Source organism: Caenorhabditis elegans, chromosome IV (assembly GCF_000002985.6).
Source record: "Caenorhabditis elegans chromosome IV".
NCBI lineage: Eukaryota > Metazoa > Nematoda > Chromadorea > Rhabditida > Rhabditidae > Caenorhabditis > Caenorhabditis elegans.
Window position 1 is genome coordinate 708,530 of NC_003282.8, and position 19,939 is coordinate 728,468.

Genomic DNA, 19,939 nt, shown 5'->3' on the forward strand with positions numbered 1-19,939 from the left:
AATTTTGAAATTTAAAGTCGAAACTGGGTTGGCTTGGCTTTCAGTAATTGCTTGTGTCGGAAAATTCCAAATATTTATAGAAAATTGCCAACAAAATCCAGTGGAATTTCGAGAAATTGTAAAATAAGTGTCAAAAAATGTGGCAAAAACTGTTTGAAATAAATTTTTTTAAGTCAAAAAATTCCAAATAATAACCGAGTAAATATCACAAAATTGTAAAAAGAAATGTTCCAAACCCAGTTCTAGAAATTGCCTTTGAAATTATCATGAATAATATTCAATAAATTGGCTTAAAAAATTCCAAATATTTCCAAAACATTTTTCCAAAAAAATATCGAAAAAATCTGCTACAAATGCCCAAAAATCTGTTTAAAATGTCGAAAAAATTGATTGCCAAAAATTTTCTAAAAAAGAGCTTGAAAATTCAAATTGGAAAACATATTCTCATGAAATTTCGGTAAGCTTAGACATCAAAAATTCCAAAAACAAATACCAAATCTAATTTCAATCTTCTGGGGTACACTAACCAATTCTGGTTCAAATATATCTGGATTAAAATGCATAGGGAAAGGTGACTGCCTTCTCTCTCTACTCACCAAAATTGCACCAACCGAGAGAGTACACTGATTGGAGAGAGTGCAGAGTGTGGAAATGTGTATGTACAAATAGAATATGTGTGGAATCGAGAAGAAGACGAGAAGAGGGATGGAATTGTTTGACTACTTTTGACTTTGAATTGCATGGAATTGGAATATGACCATGCATTTTTCAGGTTTCTCGTGGAAAATGGATAGAGCGAAGATTTTTGAGAAGTGGGAACAAAGGCACTCTTGAAAACAGCAAAAAATGGGGGATAACGAAGCGGAAATTGATAGACTGTTATCGGATCGAAAAAGAGCAAATCAAATAAATTCAATGCTCCCCCCGGACACCCTCTTCACACTTTATCAAGAGGACGAGGAGGAAGACGGGAAAATGAAGTGATGATAGAGTTTAAGGGGTTGTTTTAGGTATAGGTTATGGCTGCCTCATAAAATTTTTTTACCAAATCTCTTTGACCATCGACATTAAAATAACTAAATCAAGGGAGATATCTAAAATTCGACGGTGATTTTAAAAAAAAAGTTAGTTTTCAGCCGCTGACAAGTCGGTCAAATTTCAATATTAAACAAATTTTATACCATTTTTTGAGCCACCATAACTTTTTTTTGAGCAGTTTTCAAAAAGTTTCATTCTAAAATTCGCTGTTTTCAGACAATTTTGAGTCTAATAGAGCAATAAAAAATTCGACTGCACCACCTTTAAAAGCGATCAAAAATTGTCAAAAAAGTTTTCAAAAAGTTCAAAAAATTGTAGAAGCTTTCAGAAATTTATTAAAAAATAATCAGAAAATTGGACAACTTGACTGAAAATTATGAAAAACTTTTTAAAGATTTTTTCTTCGGAAAGCATCAGAATTAGGCACACATTGTTTAAAACATTATTTAAACACCTTTTAAGTTTTTTTTGAAATTCTTAAAACATTCGAAAATAATTTCTTTCTAAAATTTTAAAATTTTAAAAACAAGTGGCAAAAATTTCTGTACTTGCAAAATGTGTAATAATGTGAGTTTAATAGTCAAAAATGTTCAAAAAAGTTTCAGAATTGCTATAGAAAATTGTCACAAATTGCCAGTTCGGTGAAAAATTGTCAAATGAATTCAAAACTTTTAAAAAACTTTTTTTAATTTCAAACTTTTTTAAAAGAAACAAATTTTTTTTAACGTTTCAAAATGTTGTCAAAATATAAAATAAATTGCCAACTAGGTAATTTCAAATATTTTTTCAGGAAAATTGTAAAAAAAATATTAAAACTTTTGTAAGATTTTCGAAAAAAAATCTAAAATTTCTGAAAATTTCCTCTTTTTCAAAAAAGTTCAAAAAATTAGTAAGGTTTTTGTTTTAATCGCGCTAATGTTGATCTGTCAAAAAACTTCAAAAAAGTGTGAGGTATGCGTAGGCCGCCTCAAAAAAAAATTAAATTTTATGGTTGAAGAAATACGATTTCTAAACATTTGTGGAAAATTGAAATTTAAAAAAAGCATTTATGACCCAATTTTCTTAAACTTGCAAAAAAATAGTACTAGGACAAGTAGTACCCACTTATAACATAATTTGTCAAGAGTACTCGGGAGACCGAAATTTGCATCAAAAACAAGTGATGAAGCAAAAAGTTGAAGAAGAACATGAAGAGTTAGTTAACTTGACCTTCTTAACTTCTAGTCTCAAGTAGGAGACCCTGTTCCGCGCGGATTTGCCGCGTGTGAAGTGGCACAGGTACACACAGGCAAAAAATTATAAAGGCTGCAGTTGTGGAAAAAAATTGTGTAGTAAACATGAAGAAAACTTGTCAAGTTATGTTTGGAAAAGAGGAGAAATGAGGTAGGGTGCGGGATTGATACTGAAATAAGAATTTTTAAATGATATATTATAGAAAAAATGTAGACACCAAATTCATCTAAATATTTTCGAATTGAGACAGAAATATACTGTAGTAGTACTGTAGTAATACTGTAGCTAGAAAAAAGATTATTTCCAGGGTGCGGTAAGGGTGCAGTAGGAGTACGGTAGGGATATCGTAAGGATACGATAGGATTACGGTAGTGGTAAGATATGTTCGCGGCAGGATTACTGTTTGAGACGGTAGAGGTACCGTAGGGTAATTCCAAAAACTTTTTTTCTTAACTTGAAGTTTGAATTTTTTGGATTATACAAAATTTACGAATTTAGTTTTTAGGCATACATAGTATTTATGTTTTTTTTTAGATTTTCGGAATTTTTGAATTTTTTTTTTATTTCTGGAAGTTTTTTTTTGAAAGTTTTTTTTGTTGCAAAAATACATTGAGTAAAAAATTTTAAGAACAGAAAATTAATTTCCAGAAATATTCAACATTTTGTGATTTGAGAATTGTTTAAAATTTTGAAATTTTTTTGGAATCAACAATTTTTTGAAATTCAAAATTTGAATGTCTGTAATTTTCAAGTTTTCGGAGTTTCCCAATATTCATTTTTGCTAAACTTGAATTAATTTAAAAAAATACTACAAATGAAACAAAACGTAGAAAAAATAAAGAAATCATATGCAGAAAAGTATATGAAGAAAATTGAACTAATTGGTAGCAATATTAATATGTATATTTTTGGAAGACAGAATATGTACGCAGAAGTGGGTGAAAGGGACAGGGGATTAGCAAAATGAAGGAGACATAAGTGCTTGTAGGTAAAGTAGCTGATTTTTTGTTTGATACTGAAGAATCGAATGGGATATTTTTGAGCTAGTTAATGTTTAAAAAATTTGTGGAATTTTTTTGGTTGGGGTGGGGCTATTCAATTCTTTTGAGATGAGTTTAATATTATACCTAAATTCACGAGATTGGTTTCAGTTTTTCAGAAAATGTAGCCTTTTCATGACATGATTGCGAAAGTTTGAGTATTTGAAAGTGTCTGGAAGAACTGATTTGGCGATTTTTTTCAACTTTTTCAACACAAAATTTAGAAAAAAATATTTTACCATTATTTTGAATTTTTAGGAAATTTTATATGTTCGGAATTTTTGGATTTACGGTTTTTTTGAATTTGTAAAAATTTTGTGGGAGTGTGGAAAAATTTAAAAATTTTGAAAATTTTGGATTTTTTTCAATTTTCGAAATGTTTGAAATTTTCGAAAAATTTGAATGTACGGAATTTTGTTGAATTTTTAATTTTTTTGGTAAAGGCTTGAAGTTTTAAAAACGTTGTAAATTCAAAACATTTTAAAACTAACATTTTTCAAAAATTTAATTTTCTTGAATTTAGAGTTATTTCGGAAAGTTATAAAAGTTTGGAAATTTTGAAAAATTTTAAATCTTCCAATTTTCGCATTAAACAATAAAGTAAAAAAGTGAAAAGTTTCAGAATAATAAAATGAATCAAAAAGTCGTATAGTAAACTTCATCAGACTAAAAGTACGTCCGTCCGCCAGCGGTCCTTTATTCCAAAATATGAATGCATGTGGGAAGAAGGGCAAGTATATTCTGAACAAAAAGAGAACTCCGTGCTGCTTCTCACCGGTAGCCACCCCTCCCCCCAACGGGAAATGACCGCTGAGCACTACTCAATCAGCTTAGAAAGTGTCTCGAACACATGTGAAAGAAACCGGGCGGTGCCCCATACTATTACAGTTGATTTTTCGGCTTAATAATCAAAGGAAAAAGTGGGTGAGGATTGCGTGTGTGTGAGCATGTTTCACGGTAAAAGTGAGCATTAGACCGCCGCGTGGAAACGGTGAAAGAGGGAGAGAGTAGGCAGGAAGAAGAGACGCAGATGATTGCCTGCGCGACGCGGACGGGTAAACTCAATGGGTATAGGGGGGAGAAACACTTAAAATTGCCACAAAAATTATAATAATCGGTGGGAAAATTGAGATGATAAAATAAACTGGAAGCAATTGTGAATTGATTTCGAAACTGCCTAACGGAATTCCGAAAATTCCAATTTTCCAAATTTGAATTTTAGTAATATTTTTGTAAAAAAACATTTTTAAAAATAAAATTCAAAATTTAAAATTTAAATTGTAATTTTAGAATTTTTGAAACTATTGGAAATTTAAAATTTTGCTTAATTTTTAAATTTTCGAAAATTTCAACTTTTGTTAAACTTTGGTAAACTTTCAAATGTAGCTTTTTTCCAAAAAGTTAGGTCTTTTTTTAAAGTTAGAATGTTTTGGAATTTCAAGAATTTTTTGAAATTTTTGAAACTTAAATTTTTTCTAATTGTTTAATAAAATTTTGTGGGAGTTTCAGTTTTTCAAAAACTAAAAATTACAAAGATTCAAATATTCGGAGAATTCGTTAAACTTAATTTTTCGGAATTTTTGAAATTTTGGAAGTTTAAGAATTTTTTTTTAATTCGAAACTTTCCGATTTTTTTGAACTTTCAGAACATTTTTGAAGTGGTCAAAATATCCCAGAATTTTAGGGGATCCAGTTTTTGAACCTTTGAGAATTTATTCAAAAAACAAATAAATTTAGGTTTAAAAAAAAAAATTTTTTTTTGATGTTTCTGAACATTTTAGTTAATTGAGTGAGTTTTATTGAGCCGCATCGAATGTTAGGGTAAAATTTAATAATAAAACTTTGACTCGTCATGTTCAAGCCGCTACTCCACTTCCAGCCTTCAAAAACCTAAAAGAAGAACTTCAAGCATTGTCAAGTGCACGAACAATGAGTAAACGCGGAAGGAACACATATATTCTAATAGTGTAAGAGAAAGTGTCGAATATCGTTTGTTCATGTAATAAGAATGCATGTTATATGGCGTCATCATCATCAAGAAGTAGTAGAAGAAGGCGGAAAATTATGAGAAGAGTAATGGAGGTTCGGATGAAAGAAGGGTTTATGTGAAAAGGATACAATTGAGACAGAGGAGAAGCTTGTTCCAGATAGAAATTTGGGAGAAAAAAGGTAAAAACTGTTGTGAAATAAAATAATTTAATTTAATTTATTAACGCTCTTAAGGAGACGTAAAGGAAAGTTAAAGATGAAACTAAAATTATTAACCTCCCGAAAAATATAAACTTTTTCTGCACTAAAATTCCAGATTTTTTTTGTCAGAAGAATCCAATGTTTTCGAAAAATTAAAAATTCCCAAAAAATTGCTCGGCTGAGAAACTCTTAAAATAATTTATTCAAAAACCCGATTTTAGAGCATTTCTTCACAATTCTAAATTATTTTTAAAAACATTCAATTTCTGAAATTTAAAGATCATTAAACATTTTAATTTTTTTTTTCATAATTTTTATCTGAGACTTTTCGAATAATTTCAGATTTTTCCATGTAAATTTCAAAATGCTTTGTAACGTTTGTCTACGTCTAAACATTCCTGAAATCATTAGAATTGCGAAATAAAATCATGAAGAAATTTTTATTATAGAAGCTATTAGAGACAAAATGAAACAACTTTCTAGGAGTTGAATTCCTCCAAAAATATCTACTGAGCAAAAAATGGACTTACCTTTTCAACGTGTGAAAAAAACCCTCAACGCAAACAAAAAAAAACAATGAAAAACCAGAAAACAAAGCTACAGTTTCACTAGTACCCATCTCACGAGAAAAGAGGATCAAGAAGCGTGAGAGAAACCTCCGAATTTCAATAGAAAAGTACGGAAGGAGGAGATGGGGGAGTAATAAGCGGACAGAGGACAACAACCAGAGGAAGATCTATTGAAGAAAAAGAATAAGAAGAAGAACTGTCTTAATTGCGTCGTCAAGACTGTCGAGACTCACTCCTTTTGTAGGTCATTCTATAGTCATCGACACCGCTAAAGCTTCTCCTTTTTCTGGTTTGCCGTTCTTCATGGCAGCTTGGAGGTTATTAAGACGGTATAATGATGGAAATTTTCCACCGGCAAAAATCTCTTGTTGGGGCACGTCTCAGACATTTCGTACGCCCGGAAAACGCCTCCAAAACGAGGGATATGGAAATGAAACAAGAGAAAACGCACAAAAAACATAGGTTCATCATCCTGTAAATATAACCACAGAACTGTGCAAAGAGAGAGACAAAAATGTTCTACAGATTTCCCAAAAAAACTTTAAAAATTGTTTAAATTACCCAAATTAAAGCAAAAACTGTTCAAAGTAGATTTTAAAAAAATAGAAAAAATGCCAAAAACTGATCAAAATTTTTATGTCCGAGACATCTAAGCCTCAGCCAACGTCTTGGCCTAAGCCTACTTCTAAGCCTACTCCTAAGCCTAAGCCTAAGCGTAAACCTCAGTCTAAGCCTAAGCCTACGCCTGAGCCGTAAGCTAAACCTAAGCCTAAGCGTAAACCAAAGTCTAAGCCTAAAACTAACCCTAAGAATAACCCAAAGCCCAACTATAAGCCTAAGTCTAACCTAAAGCCAAACTTTCTGCTCACAACCAGAAACTTTACCAAACAGCTAGTAGTATTCAAAGCTCCAGACAATGCAAGAAAGCGACTCATGTATTATTCTGGCTCGTCTTCCTGCTCTTTCTCATCATCTAATTTCGGGGCATGTCCGGTGTACTTGATTATTGGTGGAAAAGAGATAGAATAGGGGGTTCATGTATCTAATTAGAGTAACGTCAAGTATGAATTGACACATCAAGTGTGGAAGAACAAATCGGATTAGTTACTTCATTGATGAAGTGGTGAGAACTGAAGAATTGAAGGATGGGGGGGGGGGGGGGGTCTTGAATGGAAGAGGAACCGAGATATATTGTATTAAAGAATATGAAATAGGAGTTCGAATCTTGAAATGCGAGAAAGAGGGGGCGCCAGCAACATGCCTTAACTTGTCGGGGACCTCTTTAAAAAAAAAGAAATTTATCTGAAATGATATGGATTCAAAAACTTCAAAATGAGTTTCTCCTAGTGCCAAGCAAACTACTTGGCAAATACATACATTATTCAAAAAGTACATAACATAAATTTTCAAATTGCCGCCATATATCTTCTGTCACGAAAACTTCATGAAAACGTGCTTGAAAGCACAAACGTTTGTCCGATTGAAAGAACGCCTAACCTTGAGAATTTTTTGAAAGTAATTCCGATTGACAAATTGCCTTCATTGGATAATGATAGAGGTTGATTCTTATCAGTTAAATTTGCAAAAAAAATAACAACTAAATCTACTTACGCGCAGGTTTGTAAAGTATCACAATTGTTGAAATAATAATTTTAAAGTTTTTTTTGCCGAAAATTTCAATTCCGACAGTTTGCCGATTTGCCGGAAAAATCGTTTCCTGGAACCTACCATGAAAATCTTTTGTTTTTGTGTGTATCCACGTATGTACTTTGCTCGCCTTCTGCTGTCTTTTCCATATTTGTTACTTTGGTTTCAGAACGTTCAGAATTTGGATTTTTGATCCTTTTCGCGCAGCTTTAGCATATGTTCTCATGCCCCGCGAAAGTTGTGTTTGACAGTGAAAGATGAATGTTTATTACGTATTCATGTAAAACAACAGGTGACTATAGAAACTGGGCGGGAGCAGCGACAAAAAACCAAATGAGAAACAAATGTGGACGAATAGCTTCATTTTCATCACTTGCAAATGTTGCTCTTGATCTTTTTTCTTCCAACTGTGAAAGCCTTATCCGGATTTTCAGTGATTAAGCTGAAAGTTCCATATTCGTACCTTGTATCGAGAACCCCAATTTTTACATCGACATCCTCTACGAGTTTCAATTTAAATGATGTAATCTACAAGAACTGTGCATCCAAAATGTGCATCGCAGCGTTTCATGATAACAGTTCGGTTAGCTTTTAACGTGATTTGGGTTAAAAGAGGTTGCCTACCTTATGCCTGCAAACCTGGCTACGCCTCCACTTACTTTCTGAGTGTAGGTACAGGATAGGCAGCAGGAACATAGAAATAAATACAAGAACTTAGAATATTATCTAATTTCAGAAGTACCAACTTCTCACCGACGTTCAAAACTCTTGCACCAAGGCGCCCAACTGCCTTGCATTCACAGAATCTCAATACAACATCGCCATAGTTTTTATGAACAACACTAGCAATGAATGTTCAGCTAACACGACCGAATTGCTCACTGAAAAGTTTAAACCAAAAGAATGTCCGGCTAAATGGTTTCCATGGACTCGCCCGAATGGCCAAATATGGTGTCATATGATTTCTAGCGTCGGAAGGACTTATCAGGAAGCAAGTGATTACTGTCAAGGAATGGGAGCCGAGATGAATGGATTTCAGACTGTTGAGGAGAGAAATGCATTTATTGGTGGGAAACTAGGTTTAATGGTGTAAGGGTTAATACAAAAAGTTATAGGATTCTTGAAGGCAAAACCTGCGAGCTCGATCATATCTTGGGTTTACATTGGAGCAAAGCGATCATGCCCAACAGATACGTGCGCTAAGACTGTTCAGGTGAACCGTTTAGGGCGCCTTTGTCACCCCCCTCAGCTACAAGGATAGTCTAACATAATTTCAGTTCCAATGGCAAAATGGAGTGTCCACCAATCACAGTCTTGCAAACGACAATTTCTACTCACCGTGGTGGGAGGGACTCGGAAATTGCTTGGGAATGCTGTACTATAAGGAAGGAATGTATGATGACACGGAATGTGTACAGAAGGCGGCTGCTTCGTGTGGAATGTTGGCAAAGTAGCGGGAATTGTGCTCCGGAAATGCTCATGATTTATATATTTAAATGAAATAAATTGTTAACTGGTTTGGATGTGCCTATTCTTTTTTTTAATTTTGAATGGGGAAATACAGTGCCCTGGTAGATTAACAAAAACTATTTGTTAAAATAAAAAGGTTTCTTGCAAAATAATGTTTAAATTTAAAAATTGTGAAGGTTTCCCATGAAAATTGCAAAAAAAAAAAAAATCAAAATACAGCTCCAGAACTTCCAGTTTTCGTGGTCAACTTTGCATCAATTCCGACAACTCTGAGTACTGGACGAAGTGTAGCTGTTGTTCTGTTGGATCCTACTCTATCTCGAATTGAACGTGGCACTATAAAGTCAATAAATCCAATTCGGACGGTCTTGTTCATTGTGATGTACACGATGCAAACGGACCCTTGAATCAGATTTAAGTTAAGAGAGAGCTTTTGAAAAGTCAAATGCGCTTACCGTGAGCACACTGCCATGCCAGTTGCCCAATGAGCACAACCGCTGGGGGAGAATAGAAGAATTGCATGTAGACATAGATGTAGGCAGCGATTGCATTGAAAGAGCAAATTAGGACGGATTGGAAGAAGATCTGGAAGTATTTATTAAATAACATATAGCCAACATTCATTGTTGCTTCACATAACAATCTTAATCCATTTTACCTGAGTCTGAGTTCTCGAAATGGACTCTGATCGGAAATGTTTGCTTTTTGCAAACAATATAACACAAAGATAAGAGTATATCGCTGTAGTTGCCAAGGAGACCACACAATTGTTAACAGTATGGGAGATATTTATGTAATTGGGTGCCTGAAAGTTTATGGTAACTTATAGTTTCAGTTTCTACTGTCAAACCTCGTTGCCAGGAATCATTGGATTGAAGAACCAACTCATGTAGTTCGAGTTGAAAAGCAGTGGTTTTGTGAAGAAAATTGAATAAATCGTATACAAGATGGGAATGGCTACAGTGAAATACATTTTCCTCCCGATGAATATGGTGCGGATTCGGAGATGTTGATTAACATCACAACATCGATTGATTCCAAGGAGAATACAAGTAGCACAGGATCCCATCCAACATCCTGAAATATTCCTATGTTATTTTCCAAGAATGAGATAACATACCACATCCAAGTGAGCCCATCAGGAAAATAAATTTGGGATAAGAGCAAAATGTTGCTCCCATTATTCCTAGAAAGCCGGTAGCAATAGAATTGGTCAAAATGCATCCAATATCCAGAAATCCAAGCCAGACCATAATTTTGTAACAGGAAGACTTCATCAAATCACTTCTACTAATGACTATGAGACATGGGATGTAGATCATCTGGAATGCCATAATAAGGACGGGTTAAACCACCTTTTTGTGGGGCTAATCGGGTCTTTGTTACTTGTCCACGACTCGCCCGCTGTCACCGGCAATATTCCGTTCTAAAGTTCTGTCAAAAATTTCAGGATTTGACATATCAGGTTAAACTGGTAGGTCGCTATTTGCATAGTTTTGAAGGTAAGATTGCATGTACATTTCAATTTAGTTTACACTTCTACATTTTTTACAGATACCAAAATTTGCATTTAACTTACCAGTAAAATAATTCCCATGATGAGAAAATACACTCCAATAAACTCTCTCGGCTGTCCAATTGCAAAACCATCAACACCAGTACAGTTATAGAAATGGGGATGAACATTGAACCCGTTTCGAATAAAAAAGTTGAGACTTTGCTCAATATTGCTCATCTTGTTTGAGACCAGAAATGTCAAAAAAAGGTTTTCCGTTATTTTTATACCAATAGTAATCTTCTCTAATCTCCACTTATGTGTATAGAAATTTAATAGAAATCCAAGTCCGCTGATAAAAATTGTAAAATTGTTTTCAAAAAATACTGAGTGCAAATAGTTCAAAGAAACGATGATTCATTTTGAAAATCATGAGTGAGATGTTCTAGAGATCAAAGACCGGTTGCCGAAAATTCTAGTGGTCGGCAAGCAAATATAGATATGGAAAAAATCTAAATATCATTTCTGAAAATATTACTAAAAATAAGATTGAGTGTATGTAAACATATTTATCAAAATTAATAGAATTATATCAGATGTGACATCAATTGTGTTTACATTTCAGTGGAGTTCTGCTGAGAACTCGAAAAGCAGACAGACACCATTCAATATCTATCCCCTTCAAAACTCCCGTCAGCACGTTGAAAATATGGTACGCGCTTTGATTCATTCCTGTGAAATATTGACTGAAATTCTGATTCCTTGATTTTACTGTGCACTTCACGAAAACATCAAGCGCATGGCATTGGAAAAAGTTTTGAGCAACGGCGGTTTTGATTAGAAATTGGATTGCCATCCCGCCGATTTTATCATAGTTCAGCCCGGGAAGATCTAGATCAATCATGTTGAGAATTGCAGTCCAAACTGGGATGCAGGGGTGCTCTCCAAAAAATGAATCAACTGAAGTCATTTTGTCAATGTAGTTAAGAAATATGTCAAGAACCAAGGAGACATCTAGTGAGTGGAATTGGTGGGATTTGTTGCTGAAAATTTAGTTTTTCTTTTAGATTATAGCTTTAAACTACTAATAGTAAAAATTGAAATAAAAAAACTTACCCGGAAATTTCCGTCAAACAATTCACACATTCCATATAAATGCTGTATCTCAAATTATTTGCAGATGTACTCGGGAATGTTTCAATAACCTCAATAATTTTCATCATGCAACCTATCAAGTCGTATTCTTCATTTCTTTCATGAGCTTGTCTCAGAAGGAATAAGATACGAGTCAAGCATCTGAGTACTGACGCTTCACGTTTCAAACTTGTAAAATATGACAGTGACTTGAGAGATGAGCCAATAGATTCCATGTTGAGAACTTGCAATTCAGGGATTTTTGAGTATTGAACGAGGCAATCTGGAAAAAAGTTATTTGTTTTTTTATTGATAGAAGTTTAAAAGCGAAGTATGTTCTTTTTGCCTGTGGATTTTTGCCCAAAATGACAGAAAACAGGCTCAATATACCGATTATGAATATCTAAATTTGTATGGTTTTTTAAAATGAATTAAATATTTTTGAACTCCTGCGATATTTTTCCATTTTCCGGCTATGAATTTGTTTTTTTCTAAATTCTTCTCTGTTTTCTAAACATTATGAACTTATCACATTTTCAGGCATTTTTTCCGTGTAATAAATTTTCTGAAACTTGAAAATTTTCCTAAAAATCGACCATTTGCCATTTATTCAAACTTTTTTTTGCGGAAAAATGTCTGAAAAAAAAGAAATCAAGTAAAAAATAAGGAGAAAAAATGTCTGAAAATGTGATAAGTAGTGTTGCGCTTGCGCGCGGAATTCAAAAATAGCTTAACCTTTTTTTTTGCAAAATTAACAAAAAAAAACATTTAAACGTTCAGAAAAAGTGCGCAGGCGCAGTTTCAGGGCCTGACGCCTGCCTGAAACCTGCCGACTTGATGTATTGCAGCGCCGGAGCTTAACCTTTTATTTTTCCTAAATCTTGTACCGCTATATTAGCATTTTCAAAATTATTCAAGACATTTAATTTAATTTAATTTAATTTATTACGATAGTAAGATATCGTGAGGTAGAAAAAAAAACACACATTAACAGACACAAACCATCACAAGTGGTTACATAAATAAAAATGGAACAAAAATAAAAAGAGATGAGAAAAAAATAATGGTTACATTGGAGAAGAAGCAATAAACACAAATATCGATGTATAAAAGGCAAGAATAAATGATGGATAGAAGTGAGGATAAGGTAACATCTCGGCATTTAGTGCCTCCTTTCTCCCACCTTTTGAGGTCTTCTCACCTTCCGCTCACCTTTTTGCCACCTTCTCCCCACCTTTTGTAAAAATATCACAATTGTTCAACGAATACTCGAAATTCAGTCGCGTTTGCCACCTTTCTCCCACCTATTGTGGTCTAAAACAGCAGCGGCAGCGTTCTGGTGACACCAAAACTGCCACCATTTGCCACCCTTTGTCGCCTTTTGTAGCACTTTGTCACCTTTCATTGTGCGCCAAGATAGTGCTGACGTGTTCTCGGATGTTATCCTGGCACGGATAACTCTTCGAATTAATTTTTTTAAACAATTTTTTTCTTCAACGTTTTTAAATCTATTTTTTAGGTTTTCTGATCGATTTTTTAAGGAAAAATTGAATAATCTGAGATTTTTGTTTGGTAAATCGTTATTAATATTTTCTTACAAGTAACCATTTTGCACTAACAATTATTTTCTATTTTAATTTCCATTTTATAGGTAAAACGAGATAGCAGACGGCTCGACCTGAACTGGTTGCTCACCGGATCTTGAAAGGTAAGGGTTTACAAATTCTACTTAATAAATAAACATATTCCTATTCATGTTTTTGCAGATTACCGAAAATCGACGGGAGAATGCCACGAAAAACAGGCAAATTCGTGCTATGTGGCAGCAAACTATGGAAAAATACGAATTTTTAATTATTTAAAATGTTTTAATGATGTATATGATGTTTCATAAAATAAATTTAGATTGTATAACCTAATTGCAGTTTGTTTTTATTTATTTTCAGAGTGAAAACAAACAAAAATAATAGCATCGTTGCCACCTATTGTCACCAATCTGCCACCATTTTGCCGCCTTTCCCTATCCATTTTTCGCCTTTCTACATTTTGGTGGTAGAAAGGTGGCAAAAGGGTGGGAGAAAGAAGACACGAAATGCCGAGATTAGATCAGTGTTGCTTCATTGTGGGTAGTGTTCTGTTGACAAAAAAGTGTCTGCTAAGTTTAGATTTTCCTGTGCTCCAGATATATTTCTTTTTAGAACGAGTGTGGGTATCTTGTTGCTCAAAAAACTCAGATGTTTTTAAGTCTACTTTACCATTATTCATTCTGATTACTTGGATTCTGTCAATTACTTTACGTCTCGTGCTTAAGGTTTGGAGGTCGAATAGTTCGTTACGTTCCATGGCAGTTTTGTAATCTTTATCAGTTGGATTAATATATCTTTTTTGATTCGACTATAAAGACGCCTAGTGAATGCGTTTTGTACAGACTCTATTGCTTTCTCATCCGATTTTTTTGTCGGAGAAGACACTACTGTTCCATATTCTAAACGAGGGCGGATGAAAATTTTGTATAAGACATTATAAAAAGGTATCACTTTGAAATTATTTTTTTGGAAATATAGACAACTTACTAAGTGCCGTAATTTTTTGAAGGTTCGGATGAGATTCCATCAAAGAATTGAGTAAATTGTCATTCAAATCTGTTGAGGTGCAATCCAAGAAAGCCAATTTTTCGATAGATTTTCCACAGCCAATGAATTGCTGCATAGTTTTTATGCCTGTGTTGTAGCTGAAATTAAAAAAAAACAACTAAATCATCAACAACCACTTTGGAACCTACTGATCATGTGAAACATCCAAAAAAGTTAAATTTTTCAAATTGAAAAGATCCATCATATCAAACCAGGTATTAAAGTGCAAGTTTCTCATAGACAATACTTGTAAATGCGTTAAATTGGATATTCCATTAAGGTTCTTAATATTAGTATCACTAATATCCAAACAAGAAAGATTCGGAAAACTTTTGATGAGTAACGTCATTTCGTTTTCAGTAAGTTTTTTTCCACTTAGAATGAAGGTGGTGAGTGAAGGAAGCATATCAGCGATCTGGAAAATTTAAAAAAAAACTGAAAAGATCTCCAGAACACTGCAAATTTTTTCGAACGAGGGACGAGGCAAAAAGGTTTCTAGGCCATGGCCGAGTCCCCGACAAGTTTCAGCGGCCATTTATGTTGCTTTGTTTTCCGCGTGTTTTCTTTCGTTTTTCACCAATTTTCCCCATTTTTTCTTATTAATACTAATAAATAAATATTTTTTGCAGATGCTAAAACAATTTCCAAGTGAAAAAATTGTGTATTGCGTCTGTAAGTAGCGGTGAAAGTGGTCAATGTAATATGATGGATTACGGGAATACAAAACCCAAACTTTTTCCCACACATGATACATATGCTGCTCTGATGCTGAAACTACCTGATTTTCATAACGAGACCACTGAAAAAATTTTGAGGTTTTCAAAATTCAACTTTTTTGGTGAAAAAGTAGACATTTTCGCACAAAAAGTTGAATTTTGAAAACCTCAAAACTTTTTCAGCGGTCTCGTTATGAAAATCAGGTAGTTTCAGCATCAGAGCAGCATATGTATCATGTTTGGGAAAAAGTTTGGGTTTTGTATTCCCGTAATCCATCATATTACATTGACGACTTTCACCGCTACTTGCCGACTGAATACATATTTTTTCATCTGGAAATTATTTTAGCATTATCAAAAAATATTTATTCATCAGTTTTGATAAGAAAACACGGGAAAAATTGGTGAAAAACAAGAGAAAACAAAGCAAGTACAAAATGTCGTAAAATGCGGTGTATTGTGTGCAAACACCGATTTTTCGCATTTTTTCTCGGCCCTCGTTCGAAAAAAGTTGCAGTGCAGAAATTAGGACAAGATTTGCATCGTCGTCTTTCAGTTTTCCGCAATATTTAAATGTGTTTTAAAGAGCCCATAATCTAGTTACTTTTGCTTTTAATAAAATTCTAGATTGTAGCGGCGGACATTGTGCTACTAGATTTTCGACACTGGAGTTTCAAGTTAGACGCGTCAACGCCTGCCCACTCTGCCTTAAGGCGCCTCGGGCCTTCTTTTAGAACAAACACGTGATAACGGGTTTAAGCCTAAACTTAAATATGCTAAATCGAAAATTAATCTAAATTTTAATAAATAAACAAAAACAACATTTTCACATTATTTTCTCCACAATTTTTTAAAACTGTTTAAATAATTGAGAACTAACCAAATTCGCACCGGAAGCAGGCAAAATTGCCGCCAAATAGATAAATTGAAAAAGTCCTGAAACCGCCCCTGCCTAAGCCCTAACGTGTTCAGCTCAAGAAAGAAGCATATTCAGAAAAGCTTTTTTTTTAAACAAACTGGCAATTAAAGGCGAAATAGCGCCAGTGGGGATTTTGTCTAACTACACTTAAAATAATCCAAAACGGCCGAATATCATAATAAAACATTCCAAAAAATAGATTTTTAATAAATTTTTTTTCTCATAATTTCCGGTCAAAGTTTTGGCAAATGTCAAAATTTAGAAAAATATGAAAATGTCACTTTTGACAGTAAATAAAAAATTTTCGAAAACTTTTTGAAAAGTGTTATTATGATATTCGGTCATTTTGGCACCATAAAAGTATTTTTTAAGATTTTCCTGGCGCTACTCCACCTTTGATCTCTCAATTTTTGTACCTTTTCGGGCCATCCTTGTCGTAGAATTTGCTCACTTTTGCTGATATCCAGACTTTTTAATGTCGTGCGTGAGTTTTCATTTACAATGCAATCTATCAAACAAACAACGTCAATTTTCTTTCCTAAAAAAATAGAAACCAAAATATCAATAAAAAAGATTCAAGCTTCTTACCATATTTCAATATTTTCTTCTTTTTCCCAAGGATCAATGAATGAAGACTACGATTTTTGCAAACCTCTGCAATAACGCCAGACTGTGATGGATTTAACTTCAATAGATTTGAAAACACAACTTCGCATGATTGTGCATCCATTCTTTCAACTGCTTTACTTATGATGTAGTCACCTGAAAATATTACTTTATTAAGTTCGAAACGGAACTATTTTACCATTATTCATATATTTAGCAATTCTTTCGGCGGCTATATTGGAAAGAGAATCAATCATGTGATGGGATCGATTATAATATGATTCAAAGTGAAACAGAAGCCCTTAAAAAGCATTGTAATCAACAAAAAAAACCAAAATGATTCCCCAAACCTTCTTTCCTTTCCTGTTCTCTGATCCAATATGGAATTGCCGTATTAAAAAGTGCTGCCAACAAAATTATAACTCCACCGCAGTGAAATAAAACTGAATCACTTTTCGTACAATGAACAACAATGACTGGAAAATATTAATAATTAAATTCTAGATTGAAAATGTAGTCCGAACGTGGGATAAATGTGGCAAATAATAATCCAATGAGCGTGGAGGTCAGATACAAAAATATGCAAAAAATTGAGCACAGCCAACCAACAAGGTCACAGATCACGATGAATAAGGAAACATGGTACAACGCTGAAAGGGATATTAGTTTATATCAGAGCTGACATGTAATGAGGTGCGGTTTTGACAACTCAAACCTATCTGCATTTTTGCGTGAAATCGAAGAATTTGTGTTTGCGCCACTAGTTTTTATGAAGTTATCAGTAATTTTTCAATTGCGTATAGCGACCGACATTTCTTGGGACCACTTTTTATAATGGCTACTACACCGACTGTAACTCAAACTCCACTCTTTCTATGGTAACTTTGTAAATTTAAATCCATTTTCATATAATTGTTCAATTTTTAAAAATATATATTATTTTTGCCCTTAACTTACCAGGAAAAAAACATATGGCAATTGAAAAATAGTGGAAATTTTTTCTCAAAACTATTTTTCATTAAAATATAGCTAAAATAAAAGGTACTTATGGGTTTCGTTCCCCCTGAAATGATTTCCATATTTTCTAATTGAGACGTGAACTTTTTTTCATTCTCACTATGAGGCTTAGGGAAATGATTTTCTAAGCCTTGTAAAAATGAAAACAGTATTAAAATAAACATTCACGTGTGAATTAAAATTAAAAAGGTAGTGTTGAATAATTAAAAATCATTTTGGGGGGAACGAAACCCATAAGTACCAAATAAAATTTCAACCTTCGTTCTGCACAAAACAAACCGAATTTTTTTTCGAACTAACGTAAGTAAGCTGATTTTTAAATACATAGTTTTGATTTGTGAAAGACTAGCTTTAATTTTAATTTTTTCCTGACGATTTGAAAAATTAGATATTATATGAAAATTAATTTACTTTCACAAACGTGATTTTTGAGTTAAAGCCGTTTTAGTAACTATCATTGAAAATGGTCCCCTAAGATGCCGGTCGCTATATTTTTTGCAATGATTTTTGTGAATAATTCACACATATGAAAACAAAGAGACATGATTATGGACAATATTTTGTTGGTTGAAAATTCTTTGATAAATTTTTGAATTTGCAGTTTCTGAATGGTGCTCATGCGAAAATTTTCCAAAAACAATATGTATAGGGAATCCCTTTTAGGGATACCCTTTTGACGAGCACTGCATAATTTTCTAAAAAGTTGCCGAGATTGAAAAAACAGTTCAGTGAATAGAAAAAAAAACTAGAGAAAAATCTAGTTTGCCCAAAAAATTTAAAACATAATTTCGAAATTCGAAAAACGGAAACTTACAAATTATAAAGCCTAAACAAACGGAATGAATTAACAACATCTTGTCACTGTGAATCAGTGGATAAAATATCCACAAAGACCCCCATATTAAAATGGAAATTCTATTGAATATCAGACGAGGAACGTACTCTCTTTGTGCACAGAAATTAAAGCATTTTGTCACTGAAAATATTTGAATTTAATTTTCCATTAATCCATAACAACCTACCAACCATAAAAATTGTGGTAATAACTACAATTCCGATGACTACAATTATACCAGTATCTTTGAGATAACTGATTTTTATAGGATGAAGATGGGCAGATTCTTTCTTGTTTGAGTGAATAATAATTGGGAATAAAAATCCTGCAGCACATATTGCATGAGAAAATAGGAAGATGACGACTATTTCTAATTCGAAACTTTTGTAATCGATTATATTTTTTAACATTCTGAAAATAATTTGTGTTCTATAGAGTTCTATAGAGTTGAGCCAGTGGGGAAATCAGTAAAAATCATTTTTATAGAGCTAAAAAAAGCAAATAGAATGATAAAAATTTTGAAAAAAAAAAATATTTGGAAATTTTGTTTCGAGCCAAAAAGTGGTGAAAATCAAGTTTTCACTAATTTTTTTTGGAACTTTTTATGTTTTAATTATGCTCAAAATATTCTTATTTTAACACGATGTGCGGCATATTTTGAAATTTGCAGTAGTCGTCCTACTCGGTAAATCGCATAATTTTTTAATTTTTGGAGTTCACAAAGTGCCAAAATTAATAGAAAAAAACTAAGTTCACTGGTTTTCGTTCGATTTTTTGTAAAACATGAATGAAACATATGTTTTCTTGCATTAAGTTTATGATCAAAACCGAATGTTTTGAGAAAAATTTTTATTAAAATTTTTTAATGTGCGGCAAATTTCAAAATTTGGCGCACACCCCTAGTGCAAACTTAGTCATTGCCTCTTTTAGACTCGAAATAGAAACAATTTAATTTTTTTGAAATTTTTTAAAATGATACTCAGGCATTTGAGCATCGTAGGAATGGTTTTACATTACTTCTAAGCTTCATAGTTTTCACAATATGATCAAGTATAATAAATAGAACTGTTTGAAAAAAACTGAGAAAAATATTTAAAGCAATTTTAATCAAAAACGTGTGCAATTGAGCAAATGAGAAAACCGATTGCACATGGGACCACAAGGGAGATGTAGAGGAAGAGACGCAGCAGGTGCAAGTCGAAGGGTGTTCGAGGTCAGTTACACCAACCCAATGGTCCCTCGTGTGATGATGGTAAGTAGGAGACGGGTAAAAGCGTCCTTATGCCGCCTCGACATGGAATCGGTGACGGGCTTCTTACATGTTTTCTGAGTACTTGAAATGATGTTTTTTTGAAATTTATTTCAGATATCGAAAAAAAAAATATAGTAACTTCAAA

The 19,939-nt window shown here is 33.2% G+C and overlaps 3 protein-coding genes across 4 annotated transcripts; 1 reads left to right on the plus strand and 2 right to left on the minus strand.

Annotated features, from left to right (window-relative positions):
- The first annotated feature begins 8,093 nt into the window (after positions 1-8,093).
- On the plus strand, positions 8,094-9,236 carry clec-164 (C-type lectin domain-containing protein). Its single transcript, NM_067574.3, has 4 exons — positions 8,094-8,300; positions 8,454-8,784; positions 8,833-8,930; positions 8,995-9,236. The coding sequence occupies exons 1-4, from the start codon at positions 8,097-8,099 to the stop codon at positions 9,169-9,171; spliced, it is 810 nt and encodes a 269-aa protein (NP_499975.2). The 5' UTR covers positions 8,094-8,096; the 3' UTR covers positions 9,172-9,236.
- A 159-nt stretch (positions 9,237-9,395) lies between these two features.
- Positions 9,396-10,922, minus strand: Y55F3C.10 (Serpentine Receptor, class T; the record flags this gene model as incomplete). The annotated part of the gene is made up of 6 exons (NM_001038362.3): positions 9,396-9,589; positions 9,643-9,772; positions 9,846-9,992; positions 10,038-10,264; positions 10,308-10,509; positions 10,767-10,922. 6 exons carry the CDS (start codon positions 10,920-10,922, stop codon positions 9,396-9,398), a joined length of 1,056 nt encoding a protein of 351 aa, NP_001033451.1.
- Positions 10,923-11,236: 314 nt separating this feature from the next.
- Y55F3C.9 lies at positions 11,237-19,666 on the minus strand. 2 transcript variants are annotated; one of them, NM_001356902.2, is made up of 11 exons: positions 18,730-18,959; positions 18,522-18,683; positions 17,215-17,340; positions 17,041-17,166; positions 16,890-16,991; positions 16,673-16,846; positions 16,501-16,622; positions 14,599-14,864; positions 14,390-14,547; positions 11,799-12,099; positions 11,237-11,725 (listed from the first exon to the last, which is right to left on the minus strand). In NM_001356902.2, the coding sequence occupies exons 1-11, from the start codon at positions 18,950-18,952 to the stop codon at positions 11,287-11,289; spliced, it is 2,199 nt and encodes a 732-aa protein (NP_001343666.1). In that variant the 5' UTR covers positions 18,953-18,959; the 3' UTR covers positions 11,237-11,286. The 2 variants fall into 2 exon arrangements, with proteins under 2 accessions (NP_001343666.1, NP_001343700.1); NM_001356903.3 differs by having other exon boundaries at positions 11,248-11,725; positions 18,734-19,666.
- Positions 19,667-19,939: the final 273 nt, after the last annotated feature.